This window comes from Brachyhypopomus gauderio, chromosome 13 (genome assembly GCF_052324685.1).
Source record: "Brachyhypopomus gauderio isolate BG-103 chromosome 13, BGAUD_0.2, whole genome shotgun sequence".
Taxonomy (NCBI): Eukaryota; Metazoa; Chordata; class Actinopteri; order Gymnotiformes; family Hypopomidae; genus Brachyhypopomus; species Brachyhypopomus gauderio.
Window position 1 is genome coordinate 1,227,233 of NC_135223.1, and position 22,768 is coordinate 1,250,000.

The following is a 22,768-nucleotide window of genomic DNA, read 5'->3' on the forward strand; positions in this document are numbered from 1 at the left end:
ACACACACACACACCCTCTAACACCACACTAGGGTTAGACACAGACCCCCTCTAACACCACCTACCATCAGACACACACACACACACCCTCTAACACCACCCCCCAAAACACACACCCTTTAACACCACACACCATCTAACACCACCCACCACCAAACACACACACACACACACCCTCACCACCCACCACCAAACACACAGACCCCCTCTAACAGCAAACACCACCAAACATACACACACACCCTCTAACACCACCCACTGCCAAACACACAGACCCCATCTAACAGCAAACACAACAAAACACACACACACCCTCTAACACCACCCACCACTAATACACACACACACCCTCTAACACCCCCCACCACCAAACACACACACACGCACGCACGCACACACACACACACACACACACACACACACACACACACACACACACACACACACTCTCTAACACCACCCACCACCAAACACACAGACACCCTCTAACAGCAAACACCACCATACACACACACACCCTCTAACACCACCCACCACCAAAAACACAGACCCCCTCTAACAGCAAATACCACCAAACATACACACATACACACCCTCTAACACCACCCACCACCAAACACACACCATCTAACACCACCAAACACACACACACACACTCTAACACCACCCACCACCAAACACATACACACCCTCTAACATCACCCACCACCAAACACACAGACCCCCTCTAACAGCAAACACAACAAAACACACATACACCCTCTAACACCACCCACCACTAATACACACACACACACCCTCTAACACCACCCACCACCAAACACACACCATCTAACACCACCCACCACCAAACACACACACACGCACGCACGCACACACACACACACACACACACACACACACACACACACACACACACACACACACACACACACACACACACTCTCACACTCTCTAACACCACCCACCACCAAACACTCAGACCCCCTCTAACAGCAAACACCACCAAACATACACACACACACCCTCTAACACCACCCACCACCAAACACACAGACCCCATCTAACAGCAAACACAACAAAACACACATACACCCTCTAACACCACCCACCACTAATACACACACACACCCTCTAACACCACCCACCACCAAACACACACCATCTAACACCACCCACCACCAAACACACACACACGCACGCACGCACACACACACACACACACACACACACACACACACACACACACACTCTCACACTCTCTAACACCACCCACCACCAAACACTCAGACCCCCTCTAACAGCAAACACCACCAAACATACACACACACACCCTCTAACACCACCCACCACCAAAAACACAGACCCCCTCTAACAGCAAATACTACCAAACATACACACATACACACCCTCTAACACCACCCACCACCAAACACACACCATCTAACACCACCAAACACACACACACACACTCTAACACCACCCACCACCAAACACACACCATCTAACACCACCAAACACACACACACACACACACACACACACACACACACTCTAACACCACCCACCACCAAACACACAGACCCCCTCTAACAGCAAACACCACCAAACATACACACACACACACCCTCTAACACCACCCACCACCAAACACACAGACCCCCTCTAACAGCAAACACCACCAAACATACACACATACACACCCTTTAACACCACCCACCACCAAACACACACACCTTCTAACACCACCCATCACCAAACACAGACACACCCTCTAACACCACCCACCACCAAACACACAGACCCCCTCTAACAGCAAATACTACCAAACATACACACATACACACCCTCTAACACCACCCACCACCAAACACACACCATCTAACACCACCAAACACACACACACACACACACACACACACACACACACACACACACACTCTAACACCACCCACCACCAAACACACAGACCCCCTCTAACAGCAAACACCACCAAACATACACACACACACCCTCTAACACCACCCACCACCAAACACACAGACCCCCTCTAACAGCAAACACCACCAAACATACACACATACACACCCTTTAACACCACCCACCACCAAACACACACACCTTCTAACACCACCCATCACCAAACACAGACACACCCTCTAACACCACCCACCACCAAACACACACACACACTCACACACACACACCCTCTAACACCCAAACCATGTCAGTAAGAACCCCCCAGAACCAGCTGCACTGCCCCACATCTGTGGTTAGGGATGCGTGGTGTAGAGAAATGGTGTGTCTTTGGGTTACCTATGTACCCAAAACCTAATGTGGTGATCTTAATCCTCGGATGGTCTTGGAACTAAAAGTGTTCCAATGTGTTAATACACATCAGATTAGGACCTGTTACAAGTTCAACCTGCTTCTGCAGACATCGTCAAAAGCCAACCTGCAAGATAAGGATTAAGTTGTCCTCTAATCCTGATGTTCTGTTTTAGGGTGAAGGACTGGTTTTACTGGGTCAGCCCCACACCTTCCCATCCAATGTTATTACTCCCCATGCACACTTCTTGATTTCAAGTAACAATCTGGTAATTACTCTGAACAAGTTGGCCTGAGAAACCCAAGAGTAACATCTTATGCTAAAAAAGTATAAATATCTACCAACAAAAACCTATTGAATGTGCAGTATTTAGCAAAATATGAGAACACACACTTACACTTCCAAACACTTCCAAATCTTTGTCCCCAGCACTTTTCAAAAATGTTATGCCCAGGGAAACTGAAAGGCTTTGAAATTGAATCAACTCTTGAATCCTCTCCACCACACACATACTCAAAAAAACATCTCCATGGGGATTAGAGACCAACTGCTGATGCATGGACTCACTCCTGCGGGTGCAAAATAAGTACTAAAAGCATCAACCAGCCAATCACCAAACACTTCTGAGCCATGCTTGAAGGGAATGGTGAGACCTATGTTAGATTATGTTAAATTTCTCTCTCTCTGATAGGTTTATTCATAAACAGGCTTTCCAAAACAGTACGTAATACCCTGTAATGGCGTATCAGGTTGCTGGGACTCTGTTCTGTGTGTCCTGGCCTTTCGCATGGTGCCTCTGGGGCACCCACAGTGCCCTGCAGGTATGGAACGCCTTCATGACAGAACCACCCTGAGCCTCACCCCAGGCTCTAAAACAACATTAGATATGAGACATAAGGTAGGTACAGAAATGCATTTAATCAGGGATATACGCACGCAGCTTTACCCGACTGCACTGTCACGCAGATGTTTTGATGGAACAAAGACCTGAAACTTGACTTGTGTCAGAAGACTTAAAACTTGATTTTTAATACAAAATCAAACATCTGTGGTGTACAGCATGTGCTCTGTTATCAACATGCTGACACCTACAGGCCTGGTCACTGGAACATCTAACAGTGTGAGATATGAAGAGCCATCAGTGCATCAAGATAAGGAACTTCACTGTTCCAGGTGACTCGAGCGGTCAGCTAAAGACGATAATTAAAACCTCCTCCCTAAAACCTCCACTCCTGGTGGGGAACCTGGGGCTCTAGCCAGCTTACCTCGCTAGCCTGTGTCAGACACAGGCAGTGCGCTAATGATTTCTGTCTTGTTGGTACTGATACTCTCTCTTATGAGGCCCAGCTGTGCACCCTACAGGATGCAGTGTGAAACAACATACACAAAGGAACCAACAACATGTCATACTTCTAAAGTAAGTGTTATTCTAAAATATAATAGCTTTAATTCAAAAGTATAACGGTCCTTTAGTTGTCTGACAAAAATGACTAGCAACCAAATCTTAGGTGGGCTACAATTGCCTACAAAACAGCTCTAGCTAACAGCTAGCTACACCTACACCTGCAAGATTAATAGAAGCTGATTTGGAGTTTGAAAAGACTAAGTCTAGTGTCCGTCTAGTCTTAAACCCGGGTAACCAGTCTTAATCTGAGTGTCCCTCTACTCTTAAACACAGGAAACCAGCCTTAATATGAGTGTCCCTCTAGTCCAGGGCCGGAGTGGGCCCCTTTTTTAGCCCGGGAGTTTCATGCCTAAATTATTTTTCCCTCCCAATCGGCCCAAACTAGAGATTGACATGAGCCGGCCCATCGGAAATCCTCCCGAATCTCCCGATTAGCCACTCCGGCTCTGCTCTAGTCCTAAACTCAGGTAAGCAGCCTTAATTTGAATGTCCCCTATAGTTTTAAACCCAGGTAACCAGCATTAATCTGACTGTACCTCTAGTCTTAAACCCAGGGAACCAACCTTAACCTGACTGTCCCTCTAGTCTTAAACCCAGGAAACCAGCCTTAATCTGGGTGTCCCTCTAGTCTTAAACCCAGGAAACCAGCCTTAATCTGAATGTCCCTCTAGCTTTAAACCCAGGAAACAAGCCCTAATCTGAGCGTCTATCTAGTGTTAAACCCAGGAAACCAGCCATTAGGGCTGAGTATCCCTCTAGTTTTAAATCCAGGGAACCAGCCTTAATCGGATAGTTTCTGTACTCTTTAACATAACACCATTGCCATTTACCTAAAAATGTGAAGAACATCAAAAAGTCCTCAAGGTCTCCCAGGATGTCACTGTAAGAGTGTAAGAGTATGTACCTCCATGACACAAGCTCTCAATGAAATGGCTATTTTCCAAAACAAAATTTCTTTGTTTTGTGTTTAGAAGTAATACTGGCATAAAATCATACTGACTCATAATAGAGAAAAACACCACTCCAATGAGGCATTTAAAATAAATTCATCGCAAAACCAACCCAGAAAAAATCAGAGAATAACTGGAACACAGATATTAAATATTAATGAAGTACAACATCTGGTGATTTACTTAATATATGATATACGATACATGATATTAATATGTGGACAATAATGCTATGTGCCCCCATGAGCTGTGTTCACCCTAACCAAAGTCTACCGTTACTGGACAGCTTTCAGATCAAAGTTTAAAACTCATCTTGTCCTCTGAAGAAGTAGTTCTACTGTTATCGTTAGTTTGAGATAACCCCGATGTCGCTCTGTGATTCATATTTGTCTAAGCTGAAAATGTCTACATGAAGAAAGCAAGTCACTAATAAACAATAGATTTTTCTTAATTTGTGATATTTTAAACATCAGTAAATATTACCATAAAGCTTTATGTTTTTTTATTATTATTTAAAAAGCTGTGATCTAAAGACTGACCTTTCACCCAAGTCTGCATTCATGTGTTTGTTATCTATGCTTTATTAGTACATGATAGTCAGAAGTTTATCTGGCATTTCAGCTGAACCTTTATGCTCTGTGGTAATAGAATGTCCAATCAGGACATTATGTTGTGAGGTAGCACTGACAGCCATGGACTACCTTATGGACTTTGAGTTTCCAATACAACACACATCTCAATACAGTATATATATACTGACCTACTCCGCTAGTCATGCACACACAGCCATCTGTCATCTGATAGAATACAGTGACTGGAAGGTAAGACAAACTGGATTGTAATATTTATTTTCTTTTGCATGTATATATAGATTGATTTTCTTTTATAACATTACAGGATAAAATCGAGGACCATGAAGGGGTTGGTGATTCTCGTGCTCGCTGTATTCACAGGTACACAGTTAATGTCCAGTTGTCTTGGACCACTGCCTGTTCTTGAAAAAAATATATATTACGTGAATATTACATGTAAACATGTATATGTAGAATATAAGTAACAATAAACCAACCAAATTGGTTGTTTCGTCCAATCAGGCTGTCAAGCCAGCTTCTACTATGCTGATGAGCCTAAACCCCAGCTGGAGCAACTCACTGATGCTTTCTGGGACTATGTTGCCCAGGCAACACGCACTGCCGAGGACACTCTGAAAATGATTAAGGAGTCTCAACTGGGACAGGAAGTCAAGTAAGTGAACATAAACGATTAGCAAGATCAAAGAGCATTTGTTGGTGAATCCATCTTAAAATGCTACATTTACAAATATCTTTGTCTTCTACTCCTACAATACTAAAGCCCTTGAGATGATGTAAACCCTTGAGCTTCTGATCTTCTTCTTTGCAGTGCTAGAATTACAGAAAGTGCCAACGTGGCCAGTGAGTATGCTGTCACCCTCCAGAACCAAATGAATCCCATGGCCCAGGACATCATGACCAAAATCACCAAGGAGGCTGAAGTTCTGAAGGAGCGTCTGGAAAGTGACCTGACCTCCGTGAGAGACAAACTGGAGCCCTACACTGAGGATCTGAAGGCACAGATTCAGCAGAGAGTGGAGGAGCTGAGGGTGGCCGTGGCCCCCTACGCCGAGACCCTGGATTCTGAGTCAATGAAGGCCACCGTTCTTCAGAAGACCGAGGAGCTCAGGGTGACCCTGGAGGAGAAAGTGAAGGAGCTGCAGTCCCAGATGGGCCCTTACACCGATGAGCTGAAGCAGAAAGTGGAGGGACACCTGCAGGACTTCCAGAAGACTGTGGCTCCCCTGACCGAGGATCTTCAGACCCAGGTTGCTGACAGAGCTGCTATGGTCCAGCAGAGTCTGGCTCCCTACGCTGAAGACCTGAAAGAGAAACTGGACCCCTACGCCCAGAACCTGAAGGACCAGCTCGCTGCTCTGTATGAGGCCTTCTCCAAGACCAGCTAAACACTCAAAAGAAAATGAAACACTACAATGACTGACAGACACAAATGGAAAAATAGAGAAGTACTTCAATGTCTTCTCTGTGTAAACACCAGAACACACCAGTGATATCAGTATCATTGTAATAGCCTTCCGAGAGTATTTATTTGGTGCAATTAACACAATGCTATGCATAAAAGGGTTGTGCAATGTGTGAAACAATAGCTCCCATTTGTCAAATACAGGCAAAATAAAGAACATATTAAAAACAGTTTTGGGTCGTAAAAGTATTTGTTGTTGTTTCTTTTCCTGTTCAGATTTATTACTGTTTGCAATAATAAAGATCACACTTTAATATATGTGAGAGTAGGCAATTTATTAGCAGTTACAGCACAATAGCACAAAATGCTTTTGAGACAAACACAACTACAGATATCGTTAAATCCCAAGTTACGATTCTGACTCGCAGGTCTTCTTCGTTTAACAGATAATGTTTAACTAGTGAAATCTGTGTTTCACACAGAAAGTGTTAAAAACATAGGAATAAGTTAATCAGCTTTTGAATAGAATTAAAATCAAAAGCAGTCACTTAAGACGTCACCGGTGCCACAGTATTATGGGATACATGCAAATAAATAATTAATTTTTTTTCCTAATTCTAATTAGTTAACAGACATAATGATAAACTGTATCACTTAATAACAGGACTTCAGATAAACAGTTATCATTTACTTGAAGCATATAGGGCTAAACACAATAATATAAGCAGATATTATTCTGAGGGTGTGTTTCAAACTGATCCTGTGTCCTGTACCTAGTGAATCACTATCTAATCATCACGGAATGAGAGCAGGTGAGTTGATTAACTAAAATGGGAGACAAGTTCTACTGGAATACTGGGATACTTAAACCTTCCGTTAAACTTGTAACATTAAACCACACTTTCAAGTCTGATAGCATACCAGCTAAATGCTAAATGATTAGCCAACTGTTGAACTGTCATCTGTTCACAACTGAAAAGAAAATCCCCAGGGACGCCTTGTTTTTGGCTGAAAGCCTGGTACACAGTTCACAACATTTAAAAATATTTCAGAACAATTAACATAAACCTGTAAAACATACATTTCATTCATATGTAGTATCAAGTCATGGTATATTTGGCCACCATGAATTAAAAAGTTCTTGGCAGTTGGTATTCTTTGCAGTACTGTCTGCAATACCCCCACACTGGTTAGGGCACACAATGCTAGTAGGGTACAATTTAACCAGTCATTTTACTAGTAATGTCTTTATGGATTTATTTGATAATAAAATAGAGAATATTAGACAAAATATAAAACCTTTTATAGGTAATTCATCTGGTCTGTCATCTGGTTTAGTTGATATTGAATGAAACGCTTGAAGTTTTTCATCCATTCCCACAATCAGAATTAGAGAAAATAATTTAATAATTACATTGCCTTAATTGCCTACTACTTGCACATTAGACTCAGTTCCCTCAAAATTACTCAAAGAGGTATTACCAGTTGTGACCGAACAGCAATAGGTCACATGCCCAAATTCTGTAAATTAGCGGTCATTAAACCTCTGATTAAGAAACCAAATCTTGATCCAACTGTACTATCTAGATATAGACCCATTTCGAACATATAATTTATATCCAAGATCACAGAAAAAAAAAACTTTAGCCCAGCAATTATGCTTTTATCTGCATATGAATCACATATTTGACTCAGACACAGTCTCAATCTTTAAGTCTAGGTTGAAAACTTACTTACTTACTCAGGGGTTCATGGGCGAAAGGTTTTATGGTAGTCATCCTGTCACTGCACGTGATCACTTAAGTTTGTTGACAGTGTACTGGATGGATGCCAATGTCTCAGGATGCTTCCAAGTCTGTCGTAACTTCTGGTTCTGCCCATTTAGTTGCTGCCACACTCCAGAAATGTTGAAATTTCCTGTCTTGCATATAATCCCATACAGAACTAATTTTCCCTCTTTTCTTTTTCCAAATGGCTGCCCACCTACACGTGAAATATTGAGACAAGGAGAGATGAGCCTTTCCTGCTATCGACCCTGGGCCTGCTACATCCTGCCTAACCAGCAATGGATGAAGGATAAACCCACTGCCCTGGACCCTCTCACCACCCTGAATTCTCCCCTGCTGTGGCCCTGGACTACTATTTCCGATCATCAAGACGTTACGGACTGAATAAGAATTACATAGCGAACACATGTATATAAATACACACAAAGATGAGAATTATTTAACGTTCCCATCTTTTCTTTGTTAATGTATCTCTCTAGTTGTTGTTAATTGTTGTTGGTGACTGGCATCGGCCAGAGGAGGATGGGTTCCCCCACCGAGTCTTGGTTCCTCTCAAGGTTCTTCTTCCTCTTCCTCTTAGGGAGTTTTTCCTTGCCACTGTTGCCCTTGGCTTGCTCACTGGGGGGCTTGCACTTGTAAAGCTGCTTTGTGACAACTGTTGTAAAAAGCGCTATATAAATAAATTTTGTGTGTGAGACAATCAAGAAACTTTAATTTGCTATCTACAGACAACACATCAAAATACATACCTTAAAAATTCTGAAGGTTAGGTTATTTTAAAAGTACAGGGTTCCATTCAACCAATGGAAACACTTTTGAAATCGAATAATACTAACAAACATTTTGTTCAGTCACACATACAGAATTAGGCCAAGCTGTTCTGTGGAGGGAAAAAATGCCTTGGGTTGGAAGAAAACAACATCCAAGATCCAAAAGCAAGATATTTTCACTCTTGAAATCTGTGTAAGATATTCCTTCCTTAAGATTTATATCTACTGTGTTTAAGTTTAACTGTGTCAGCATCCACTAGACCAGGCGTTGGTGATCTTATCAATAAAGGCCTTGAGTAGCTGAAGGCTATCATTCCATCCAAACAGGGACCACACCCGGTCCAACTCATCAGTTGTCTGGAGACAGACCCACTGATTAAGTAAGTGGAAGGATGTTCCTACTTGGCTGGACAGAAAACCTGAGGCTATACCATCTGTTGCTGGAAAATACTGCAGATAACTGTTGTAGTAAAAAATTCTTCAGAAAAATAGTCCAAATTAAAATATTAAATACAGAGGAAAACCTGTGTTGCTCCATCATTGAAGTATCAGACCCTATTATATATAAAATTAAGGTATAAGATTTGCACTTGTCATATACATAGATATGTAGATACTCCAGAAATTACTCATGATCCTAACACATTTATCTCTAAAGTGAAGCATGTGTGCCCTCTAGTGATAAGCTGCTATCATCTAATGTCCGCTGGACGAAGACCCCAATTACTTTGGTGCTTATTTCTGAATTACATTTCAAAGGCCAATACAGCAGCATTTACGGTGCGGCACAGTATTACAGTATTGTTATTTACCACAAAGACCTGAAGTACAGGAGAGAGTTACCTGTGACCCTTAAAAAGAGACCAAACACTGACCAACCACACACACACACACACACACACACACACACACACACACACACACACACACACACACACACACACACACACACACACACCACCTCCCCATGTCTCTCCTCCTTTTCCAAGAATCGCCCACATTCTTATTCTTGTGTCAGCGCACAAACCGCTCTCTCCCATCCTGCAAACAGGCCATACTGGATTATAACATCCTAATCAAGTCAACTTGATTCAGTCTTTGCCAATATCTTATCTTCCCTGAGATGCTTTAGGTTACCGAACCACATAATGAGTACATGGCTGCTCCAATGTATCTTTGGTTTTGCTGAGTTCTTTACAGCATGTCTTACATTTACATTTATGGCATTTGGCAGATGCTCAATACCATAAATTTATCCAGAGTGACTTACAAAAAGCATTTTGTCATCTACCCACAGAATGCATCCCAGCCACCATTAAACTAGAATAATGCTTATACAAAATATAAATGCACATACCATCTTAGTACCGCAGATACCATCATTAGTAATGATGCAAAGAGCATCGGTGTCACTATTGATTCTGATCTTTCATCTGACACACATATGCACTGTCACTGAGGCTGCCTTTTACATAATATTGCCAAGCTGAAACATTTACTTTTGTTAGCAGATGCAGAGAAACTGGTCCACGCTTTTGTCTCCTCAAGATTGAACTATTGGATGCTCCCTAAAGTCCCTAAAGAAATGTCCAACTTGTACAGAATGTCTTAAGCAGAGTCTTAAGCAGGGCTAGAAAATCAGATCACATTAGTCCCACTCTCGCTGTGTTGAACTGGCTCCCAGATAAATATCAAAATCGATTAAAAAATAATAAAATGACTTCTATAAAATGACTTGTATAAAATGTTAAATGGTATTGCCCCACAATATCTAAGTGAACTCATTGCATACTATAACCCATCTCCCCTGCTTCACTCTCACAATGCAGTACTTGGTACTTAAAATGAGCAAGACTACAGCCGGAGACAGATCCTTCTCCTTTAAAGCCCCTCAGTTATGAAACAGTCATCCAGCTCCAATATGAGATTCAGACACAGTTCCAATCTTTAAATATAGACTGAAGACTCACCTATTTAATCAAACCTTCAGTTAATATTCTACATGTGAAGGTGTGGAGCTCTGGACCCCCAGTCATTGAGTCTTCTGGTAATCTGAGATGTTGATGCTGTCATCCAGCTGTCATGTGATCACTCTACTTGTGATAATAATTTGGGTGGAAAGCAGTGGCTCAGTGAGCCCTCATGACTGTGGTCACCTCCAGGCCTCTCCCCTTAGTTACGCTGCTATACATATATAACCTGTATTTTTTTTATTTTGGTTACATGCTTCTACAAAGACAGTTCCATAAAAGCACCTAGAAAATAACCTGTGGATGTTAGGGCGACCAAACGTCCGTATTTCCCGGGGACATGTCCGTATTTCACGTCCGGCGTCCCGGGTTTTTTTTTTAAGTGAGGAAATGTCCTGGACCCTGAGCACGGCACTGCATGACACGACACGGAATCCCTGAGCCTCATCAGTTGAGCCTCATCATACTCAACCGGTGTACCCCCCCCCGCTCAACAACTTACGCCCCCCCCCCCCACCCCCACCCCCCAACTCAACAACTTACGTTCACTGCTGCCCCCCCCCCCCCCACCCCCGCTCAACAACTTACACATAAAGTGTCCTGGTTTTCCCAAATAAAATATGGTCACCCATGTGGATGTGCGATGGCGTGAATGGTTGTGCCAAAGACGTTAGCAGACACGCCGATGCGACTCCTACCTGAAGCCCAACATTCACATTGGTGGGACCGCTAGGCTAGAATTAGGACTATACATAAGGACTTCTACTAGCTGGGCCGCCCAATGGAGGATGGGTTCTATTTTGAGTCTCGGCCCTCCCAAGGTTTCTTCCTAATGCACCTAGGGAGTTTCTCCTTGTCACTCTCGCTCCTGGTTTGCTCTGTAGGGATCTGGACCCATGCGCTTGTAAACCTGCTTTGTGACGAGTGTTTTAAAAAGCGCTATAAAAATAAAATTGACTTGACTTGACCAGTAATATTTCTGCTTACGATTCTGTTGTAAGGTTTATTATCAGATGCATATAGATCTTAGTTTTACTCTGAAGATCCAGGAACGGTCTGGAATGCAATGTCACGCTGATGTGTGCGAAGAGGCCGATCTCAGATTTAGGTCACAGGTCTCTCTGCTTCAACCCAGTTGGGAGCCGTCTGATCTGAATCGCTAAGTGAAGTGAAAAGAATGACTAATGTTGAAGAGCAGACAGCTTCACCATCTATCACATGTAAGAGGTGAATCACAGACCACAAACTCCAGCACAACATATCAGGGTTACAAAAGTTCACGGGTTACCAGGGTTCACACCCTCTGGCACAATCTGGATGGTGCACAAACACCGCACTAATCTGGAATTCCTCTGATATTTTCATCACGAATCTTGTGTTACCACTTATCTTTACGTTAGCTGATTCGTTCTCGTTTGAAGAACTAGGTGCTTAATGCTTTGAAAACCCAATGATGCAACAGACTGGATCTAAGATAGCCGAGCCACAAACTGTTCTCCGTTGCCATAGTTCCCAGCAGTCCCGACCATAGGACGCTAAAACGCCTTTGTGTTTCAGTGATGTTGGCCGGTCAAAGAGCAGTCAACCGAGATGTGGATGAGCCAACCCGCCACTTGTGCCACGACCTTTGGCCTTATGTCGCCGTAGAACCTCCCTGAGCAGAGGGGAATCTGGGGTTGCCAGGAAGAAGACGGTAGCAACAGGCCACCATTGGCCCAGAGCAGGACGCAGCGAATCACCTGGTGCTCAGACTGAAGGAGATGAAATGAACAGACTCTATTTCAACTGTTTCCAGGCAGCTTCTCTGCTGTGGCCTGGTAGGAAGAGGAGAGGTCAAAGGTCAGAGGCATCAGAACTGTGTCGACAGTGACCTGAACTGTTAGTGTTCACTCCCCACCCCCCTTCCTGTTTCCCTAAAGAAAACAAACTTAATCCTGTCATACACTTAATGACTCAGAGCCCACACAATCAGCATTCTTACATTTGAACTTCAGCTTTCTTTCCAGTTTGAGGAAGTAGATGCAACTTGAACAGGAAGTTTTCCAGAAACCCTGCACATGGCGTCAGCCTTTAACCTTTAGCCAGACATGACAATATTTACAGTTGTGAAAAGCAAAACGATTAGGAACCAGTTGTCTCTTAAATTCTATGTTACTATTATAGATTAAAGCTTACTCATAACAGTAACTGTAGAACCTGCTGCACTGAAGTGCGGCTGGCATGTTAAACTTGATATCTTGTATAAAAAGTGCAGTAATCCTACTACACTCTCACCTCACAGACTTGCGTTGTTTGCGAGAGCTTCTAGGGCCAGGGATGGGGGGGGGGGGGGGGGGGGGTTGGGTCATGTCATGTCAAGACAAGAAACTAAACATCACCCAAAAGGTGGAGACAGGCCATGCACAGTACTCTCAAATGGCCAAAACATGCCAGATGTTATTTAGGAAATATCTGAGATAAGAAGTTCTTCCATATATGCAGAGTTGTTTCCAAATAACACTTTGAGGGCATTTCCAAAAGAATTGTATAAATATCTGCATAGTCTACAAAAACGTAAACTGAGTTTGTAAGGAAAAAAACGTTTGGGCAAAACAGGATGAGGTATGATCAGAGGTATGCTATGTAAATGTACACACAAACAAACTGTAATTGACCTCTCGGTCCATCCAAATTTAAGACTTGTGAAGCATCATCACTTTTTAGGGTCCATTTAAGGGCACTTTTCTTTTTTTTTTATTAGACAGACAACCCCCACCTCACTCGACCCGCCCTTGCCGCTGACCGGCCCAGCTACGATATACTGTTTGACGGGCAAAATGCTTATTTCACAGCTCTTGATGAAACAATATGTCACACACTAATCACCGGCAACAGGATAAACAGACTGACAGAGCCTACAGAACATCATAATCTACAAGAAACTACAAAGCGTAGCTCACCAGAACACTCAGCAGGCTGATTGCCTGTTTGTTATCAGCTGCACTGTAAGATCAGATATATTTTATCTCAAATCCACGTCATAGGGTTGGGAAACGTGTTCAATGGTTGTAGCCTATTGGTTAAAAGTTAAAAGTTTTTTTATTGGTTAAAAGGTTTTATATGGTTTGATAATAACAACTGCTCATTTAACTCAGTAATCTATCTAGGAATACCCCTGGAGCGGTGATCACTTACACACTTCGACCGTAAAAGAGGGAAAATGTAATGGGACAATGTAACGTGGCGCTGGCGCCAGTGTAAGTGCTCGGGCCATCAACAGCTCATGTTCAACAATGGTAAACACAAAAGCAACGAATGAGTCACGAACATAGTCTGTACTTCCATATAGGCTGGGGTCCTTAATATTTAAAATAGCATTTAAAATACGTTTGTAAGAAGAAGAGACTTTCCACGAAAAAGTGAGTTTGATAATGAATTCACTATTAAATTCTGATAAATGGTTCTTCAGTAATATGCATGTCCAATTCCTGCAGCTTTAAAAAATCCGAGAGTACTTTTTAAAGCTTTTCAAATTCATGCTTAAACGTTAACCGTTCCTACTGACCGACAGAGTTCAGTGAGTGCATAAAACGATTTATCAAAAGTCAGTAGGCGACATGCCCACTGGAATTCTGTAAGTACAACAGAATTATGCAACAGGTTTCCAGCAAAACGGCCGATGCGCGTGTCTGCTGCTGACGGTGGCGATGCGCGAGACCCCGAACAAAGGATCAGTCACGTGAGCAGCGACCGCGAGCGCCGCGGGGAACCGAGACGCGTATAAAAGTCCGCGCACCTAGCGCTCATTTCACAGAGCAAACCGGACTTCTCAGGTGAGTACAGTTTCCCAGATTACTTTCTATTTTCAGAACTTTTGGAAACGAACCGAATCTCTGTGTTATCGCCTAACTGTTCTATGTCGATATAAATCTCAAATGTTTTATAACATTATAACGCAACATAACAAGGTATGTTTTTATTAGCCTGAAATTGTGCTTGGGTTTAATAATAATGTTTAACACTATATTTTGAATTACACCTTTGCAATGTTAGACTCTGAGATTATTCTCATTAGGAAAAAATATTGCCATTCTGTCATGTTACAAGATTTCATTCTCCCCCCGTGTTTTGCTTTGTTAAACTTTGTATATATGATGAGCTCACTCATCACTCACTGTCTCTCTTTCCTGTCTCCAGGTGTACTTGTCTGTCTTCCAGGATGAGGTCTGTAGCAGTAATATTTGCACTGGCAGTCATTACTGGTAAATACTCACTTATGCTGATAATGACCAGTTGTAGTTTTTACAAACATTTTTGTGGACTTATTGCTGTATTTTACATGATTGTACCTAATAAATAATGTTCCTAGCACATTATTGCCAGAGTTGGCATGAGAGAAAAGTGATTTTGCATTTGTATTACAACCATTAATCTTTTTTCACCATGGATGTTAGTGAAAATGGCATTGATAAGGTTATTGATAATGTTACAGGTGATTGAGCCCAGGTTAGTGTCAGCTCTCATTTCCAGTGCTCTACCCCGCAGGCTGCCAGGGTCGTGCCTTGTTCCCCGCTGACCAGCCTGAAACCAAATGGGAAGAGTCACTGGACCGTTTCTGGGCCCACGTCTCGGAGCTGAACAAAAATGCCGACGGCATGCTGGACGACATCAAGAGCTCCAAGCTCAACAAGGAACTTGAGTAAGTCAACATGAAGGCGCCACCGGCCTGTCCTGCTACCACCTGCAGACGTAGCAGCTCGGTTTGAAGGATGCTGTTTAAGGGAAGATGTTCTAGAGCTTATCAGGTTAACAGCTTAACAAGCCGATAAGTGGCCATTTCTTTAATATATCACCAGTGTCTCCATAACTGGTGCATGACGTGCTAATGCTGGTACCATGGCTGCCTTCTCCCCCACTGCAGGACTCTGATTACGAACACCATGACCGAGCTCAGCGTATACAGACAGGACATGGAGACCAAGCTGGGGCCCTTCGCCACGGATTCCACCGCCAGCCTGAGGCAGGACCTGGAGCTGCTGTCCACCAAGCTGCAGACCGACATGGAGGACGCCAAGGAGCGCTCCACCCAGTACCTGCAGGAGCTCTCCACCATGATGGGGCAGAACGCCGACGACGTGAAGAACCGCATCGGCACCTACACGCACAAGCTGAAGAAACGTCTGAACAAAGACGCCCAGGAGATCCGCCAGTGAGTATGAGGGTAGGGGTGGAGGAGGATCTCACAAGATGTAGTTGGAAACTGACGGTGTAGAACTGTTGTACCACAGTGTCAGCCTTAGCCAGAGGCGTTCAAGAAGTTAGATCTTGTTTGTGGCCTCTGTCATTAACTTTTTTTTTTTTTTTTGGTGATTTTTATTTTAGAACTGTGACCACATACCTGGGCGAGTTGCATTCCCGTGCGTCCCAGAACGCAGAGTCGGTGAAGGACCGCTTTGATCCGTACGTGCAGCAGGTCCAGGAGGGCGTGAACCAGAAGCTGGACTCCATCAGCCAGGTGCTGCAGGGCCAGGCCCAGGACATGAGCCAACAGCTGGAGACCAGGGCCGAGTTGCTGAGGCAGCAGCTGGAGCAGACGGCCGAGACCCTGCGCTCCTCCCTGGAGGGCCCCATCGAGGAGCTGAAGAGCATCCTCAACCCCTACACCGACAAGCTCCGGGACCAGCTGAACACCGTCATGGAGAAGATCAAGGAGGCCGCGGCCGCCCTGCCCCCGCAGGTCTGAGGGGAGATGTGAGGCCAGAATGGTGGAGGCGGATGTGAGGGGTGGGTGGGGGGGTGGGTGTTTGTTACTGATGCTTTACGTTCTTTTCGGTGTGGGGAGGGGCTCTGAGGGGCGCTGGACACAACCAGACCAGTGAACTAACGTCTAATCCTCACCATGTCTGCTCTCTCAGTATTAATCCACTGTCTTGACAATAAACCCTCAATAATATCTTTCTTAATAGTGCAATAGGGCATTGTTATAACCACCCTGGCTAGTCTGTCTTACATAGTTGTGTTTGTCCATGTTGGCCATTAGATCTCAGAGAGGTTCTGTGGCCTTTTGCGCAATGGAAAAGGCAGGTTAGCGAAGTCTGGGCCAAATTGGCACCTTTTTTAAAAAAAAGTAAAAAAACACCATTAGCTACACCAATTTATCAGTGCAACAGCTCCATAAAGAGACTCTGACTCTTTTGTTAGCTGAAATTCTGCAAACCAATGTCTACCTGACTGCTTTTGTGATTGTGTGCATTGCTGTTTTTTTGGAATCTGTTTGCAATAAATGCACAATTGTGCCCAACACAACTAACACTGCCTGGTTCTTTTGTCCCTGTTAAGAACAGTCAGTCCCACCTCCCCACTGTCCATTGTCCATTTGAAATAAGGGTGGTGAATTCTGCCCACTAAGCAAATGCAAAAAGCACAGTGATTAAAAAGTCTTTCTGAATTAGAGCTGGTGAAAACAGCAGTTTGTATGAAAACAAACATCACGATCAAAATAAAGGTCAAACATCTGCAGTAAATGACAATCTTCAGAAAAAAATGTGAGCAGCTGTACTAAAGAGGAACAAGAGTCTCAGTCACAGCGAGACACTTGATCCACTGTACAACCAAATCACTAAATGAAGAGTCAAACCATAAGAAAACGTATAAAGAAATGAAGCAGCGTTTCTGTGGGATGAGCCTGACTGTTTCTCAACATCTGATCACATCTGCCCGTGTTTGGGGAACTGGTTGCCAAGTCATAGGAGGTTCATAATTCATCTCAACTGACTTCTGTCACTTCTGTCATTTAGCTTCTTTAGGAGAACTGGGCGGGGAGCTTGGAACAAGCTTAGACAGGCCGATCGTGTGGCGTGCAGGCTGTGGGGACCCAGCGGTCTGTTTTATGACCCATCTAGTGTGCTAGTGTCCGTACCTCCCACAGCAGGACATAAAAACAAGCAGACGAAAGTTCTCCTTCATGGTCTGATATTTCAAGCTCTTGTCTTTTTATAAAGCACTGGTCAGATTTCTCTGCACTAGTATTTGCAGGAATGTTTTCAGTCAGGACACCCCCCCCCACCCTCAAAGCCTCCCACAATGCTCTCTTTGTCACGCCACCTCACAGTCACAACACAGGTTACATAATCAGACCTGTATGGGCAATAACGCTCCTATAATCTCCTGCACACACCTCGCCTCCATTTGTGAACGGTGACCTATACAGTTACAAAGGCTCACCCACAACTGAACTTGTGGGGTGGAGACCGCTACCGACTGACCGTGGGACTCAGTATGGGGAGATTTTATTCAGACTGACTTTACAGTAAGGGAAGGATTAAAGATGGCTCAGTCTGCTTTTTTATATGAAAGACAGTGACAGAGAGAGGGAGAGAGAGAGAGAGAGAGAGGGAAGAGAGAGGAATGAGAGGAGAGAGAACAGAGAGTTGGACATAAAATAAGCATATGTACATATATATATATATATATATATATATATAAATGGTCTGTTTTATGACAAATATATTATCTGACTGCCTAAATATATGTGCCATATTTTGTCAATTGTGATTTTTTCACCACAATCAAAATTTGTCCTCCACTTTTAACCCATCTGTGTAGTTAACACACACACACACACTAGTGATTACTAGGGGGCTGTGGATCACACGTGCCCAGAGCTGTGGGCAGCCCTAGCCCAGCACCCGGGGAGCAGTTGGGGTTAGGTGCCTTGCTCAAGGGCACCTCAGTCATGGCCTCAGGCCTGGGAATCGAACCCACACCCCTCCGGTCACAAGACCAGTTCTCTACCACCAGGCCATGACTGCCCCAGTCATAAATATAAATATATATATATTTTATATATATTGGATATCAGGCCCAGGTGTGTTTTCTCTGTTTTCCTGTGCCCATTAAATGTGCTAATGTTCATTTAAAGTGTTGGATCTAGGTTGATCTAGGTTGGCTCGGTGTAGGTGACATATCTTCATAATCACCATATCAAAAGAAAGCTCTTTTCCACAACGGCCCCTATACATAGAACAGTGTCTGGCCTTTTCAAGTCCTGTTATGTAAATCCAAACCCTTCACCCCTTAATTCCTCTGCTGACTCTCTTCCCATCACACACACACACACACATACACACACACACACACACACACGATTTCCCATATTCCGCCCCTTTCCCCGTAGATTTGTTAATTCCCTTTTAGTCCTGCTGTGGACGGACATGTTAGGAACCGCTCACACATTCCTACGAACCGCCTTCATGGCGCTTTCTCTGCGGCGGTGGTTAAGAACACACTGTGCTGCTTTTCATGTGCTTTGGACGTTCTAATCCATCCCATCTCTACCACACCTACACACACAGACCCCAAAATAAAACACAAAAGATTTCCTATAAAAATACCCTCATGGGGTCATGTTAACTACATGTATGTTTGGTAAAGTCAGACACACATACACACACATTTCGTGCAGTGTGACTTTAGGCCAGTAGATGCCTCCCTTATCTCTTTCTCCTCACACTACTGCTGGAGATTAGGTCCAGTAAGAACATAACGTTTCATCATTTACATATATGTACTCAAACTGTAATGTGAGACACAGATAATGATGATATAGAGAGGACACGGAGAAAATCAGAAAAAGAGAGAGAAAGAGAGAGATGAGAAGAGAGAGAGAGGTGTGAAAAAGACGTGTGAAAAGAGAAAGAGACTAGTGTAGAAAAAAAGATTCAAAGAAATTCGTAGAGAGAGAATGAGGGAGGGGTTGAGCAGAAAACTGTTTCTGTGAAGTTTCTGTTGTAATTCATTCTGTTTTTTTTTCCAGGGGAGAGATGAGTCCCTTCATTCAGCAGAGATGCTGAAGGATAAACAGGAAAACCACAAACATTCAACAAGTCAGCAACACTCCTAGTAAAACGGCCAACAGGGTGTCTCCAGCTCAGGCAGGTGTCGCGGGAGGAATGTCCTACAGTAACCCGCAGAAACTGCAGGACGTTCTCCACCATCAGAGCCATCAACACTCCTATTTGAATTCTATTAGACAGACATTTCTAGCCAAAATATTTTAATTTGGGGAATGTATGCGAACATGCCATTTGTCAGCAACAGTATTTTTGACCTGTTTTGACTGACGTAAGAACTTGTTTCCCGGGCCCATATCTATTTTTTAAGAGAGTCTTTCTTGACTTGTTTGTTCATCAGGGAACATTCAGGACATGTCCCAACCTGTAGATCCATGCCTCCGATAACACAAAGGATCTCAAATGGCACCATATACTGTGTATCTCTGTCGCCTTCCTCCTTTCTCATAAACACACACATGCACCCACACACTCACACAATCATGCACGTGTGCAAACATGCGGGCACGCACTCACATACATTGACGCACACGCACACACACACACACACACACACACTCACGCACACACACACACACACACTCACGCACACACACACACAAACACGCACGCACACACGCACACACACACGCACGCTCGCACACACACACATACACACACACGCACGCACGCACACACACACACATACTCACACGCACACGCGCACACACACACACACACGCACGCACACACACACACACGCACGCTCGCACACACACACACACACACATACACACACACGCACACACACACACATACTCACACGCGCGCACACACACACACACACATACACACACACACACACACACACGTGCCCAGCTTTTGGCTCTTTAGCAACAGAGCAAACGCAAATATAAACATAGAACCATCCCCTGCATGAGACCGGACGCACGTGTGCACACACACACGCATACTCATGTACACATGACGGCTTGGTACTATCCATGAGAAACAGGTGAAGCATGTAGCTGGATGAGGCACTATGACATCTCAACCTCCACCCCATCTCCACCCCTCCACCCCAGCTCCACCCCTCCACCCCAGGCCCCCAGTAATTACTTTACTTCTTCTTGACTGGTTCTGGGCTGACTGTCCTGTGCTAATGAAGGTCTAGACCTTGTAGGAGGCCTCAGGCTTTTTTGGCTTTTCGTATTCTTAACGCTGAGGTAACTGGAGTTCACAGCCTCCCACGGTGACTCCCCCCTCCCCAAACACACACACACACACCCTGTGGGCAACATCCTCCATAGCGAAGTGCCTCACTTCCCCTCCGCTGAGTCTAGACGACGCGGAGACCTTTCTCAGCACTTTGAGAAAAGACGCAGTCAAACACCCAGCCACGAGGAGCCGGAGCCCTTTTAATAGACTCTGTGCGTGATTCGATTTCCGCAAAAGCACTGGGAACGAAACAGGAAAACAGAATCGAAAATGTAGGCCAGCAATCAAGGCACGCTGAGCACCATGTTGCTTTTGGCCAAAGATCTTTGCACTGCTAAGGCGAATCTCGCAGTGTGCTGAATGTAATGTTTGTCTTTAGAAAGACACTGTTGCTTTGCAGGGCAGCTGGGACCTGCCTAGGTCATTAAGGACAACTTCTGGTTTCAGAGAGACATGGTCTTCATCCATTCACAAATATCAAAGGAAATCAGTTACTTTTGAACCGAAAGCTAGGAGCTGAGACTTGTAAATGTATTAGGAGTGAAGCGTCCCACCAGGAGTGGGGTTTGGTGAGAGGGAGCGTTAGCATCTGTCTGATCTAAATCAGACCAAATGTCTACAGTACCAACATAGCGTGGTCTGTAGTAGTCTCCTGCATAACAGTCCAGACATGGCGTGAGTGTCCCCAGTCATACTTATAACTATAAAATATTTATAAATATGCTTTAGGCACTTACTAAACTAAACTATTAGTTTAGAAACAGCTAATAAGTGCTCTGGCTCTAGATGTGATGATGCTTTAACGTGTACTGTGAAGTTTAGATCATCAGGTAATGAGGGTAGTTATCGGTCAACCGATACCAATAGCGGTTTTCTCCGGCTAAACGGATGAAACCTGACAGGTACCAAATGTGTGAGAAGCAGGATTTGGTTTGGGCTTAAGACAGAGAACAGGTAACAGAGAACCTAAGAGATGATTTATGTGTTTTTTAATCATTTTATGAAGCAGTTATGGTTTCTACTTGCATCTTCAAATACCAAACTGCATTTCTTCATGCTTAAATTTGGAATCATAGTCAAAATCATTTTGCTGGTGCACTTTTGACTGCAGCCAGTTTCTTTATGGATATGGGGAGGTGAGATGAGGAGGTGTGATGGGGAGGTGAGATGAGGAGGTTAGATGGGGAGGTGTGATGGGGAGGTGAGATGAAGAGGTGAGATGGGGAGGTGAGATGAGGAGGTGAGATGAGGAGGTGTGATGGGGAGGTGAGATGGGGAGGTGAGATGAGGAGGTGAGATGAGGAGGTGTGATGAGGAGGTGTGATGGGGAGGTGAGATAAGGAGGTGAGATGAGGAGATGAGATGGGGAGGTGAGATGGAGAGGTGTGATGAGGAGGTGTAATGAGGAGGTGTGATGGGGAGGTGAGATAAGGAGGTGTGATGGGGAGGTGAGATGAGGAGGTGTGATGAGGAGATGAGATGAGGAGGTGTGATGGGGAGGTGAGATAAGGAGGTGAGATGAGGAGATGAGATG

General features: G+C 44.1%; 2 protein-coding genes across 2 annotated transcripts; both read left to right on the forward strand.

Moving 5' to 3' along the window:
- The first annotated feature begins 5,587 nt into the window (after positions 1 to 5,587).
- Positions 5,588 to 6,754, forward strand: LOC143473619 (uncharacterized). Its single transcript, XM_076970682.1, has 3 exons — positions 5,588 to 5,637; positions 5,779 to 5,929; positions 6,086 to 6,754. The coding sequence occupies exons 1-3, from the start codon at positions 5,598 to 5,600 to the stop codon at positions 6,660 to 6,662; spliced, it is 768 nt and encodes a 255-aa protein (XP_076826797.1). The 5' UTR covers positions 5,588 to 5,597; the 3' UTR covers positions 6,663 to 6,754.
- Positions 6,755 to 14,929: 8,175 nt separating this feature from the next.
- apoeb (apolipoprotein Eb) lies at positions 14,930 to 17,495 on the forward strand. Its single transcript, XM_076970459.1, has 5 exons — positions 14,930 to 15,018; positions 15,383 to 15,447; positions 15,731 to 15,884; positions 16,107 to 16,394; positions 16,568 to 17,495. Exons 2-5 carry the CDS (start codon positions 15,405 to 15,407, stop codon positions 16,926 to 16,928), a joined length of 846 nt encoding a protein of 281 aa, XP_076826574.1. The 5' UTR covers positions 14,930 to 15,018; positions 15,383 to 15,404; the 3' UTR covers positions 16,929 to 17,495.
- The last annotated feature ends 5,273 nt before the right edge of the window (positions 17,496 to 22,768 follow it).

What these genes read in the sequence shown, in the direction of transcription:
- LOC143473619 (XM_076970682.1), top strand. Translation starts at nt 5,598, where the DNA reads ATGAAGGGGTTGGTGATTCTCGTGCTCGCTGTATTCACAG. An exon ending in CGTGCTCGCTGTATTCACAG is followed by an intron (nt 5,638 to 5,778) that starts GTACACAGTTAA and finishes TCGTCCAATCAG; the next exon opens with GCTGTCAAGCCAGCTTCTAC. An exon ending in CAACTGGGACAGGAAGTCAA is followed by an intron (nt 5,930 to 6,085) that starts GTAAGTGAACAT and finishes TCTTCTTTGCAG; the next exon opens with TGCTAGAATTACAGAAAGTG.
- apoeb (XM_076970459.1), top strand. Translation starts at nt 15,405, where the DNA reads ATGAGGTCTGTAGCAGTAATATTTGCACTGGCAGTCATTACTG. An exon ending in AAGCTCAACAAGGAACTTGA is followed by an intron (nt 15,885 to 16,106) that starts GTAAGTCAACAT and finishes CCCCCACTGCAG; the next exon opens with GACTCTGATTACGAACACCA. An exon ending in GACGCCCAGGAGATCCGCCA is followed by an intron (nt 16,395 to 16,567) that starts GTGAGTATGAGG and finishes TTTTTATTTTAG; the next exon opens with AACTGTGACCACATACCTGG.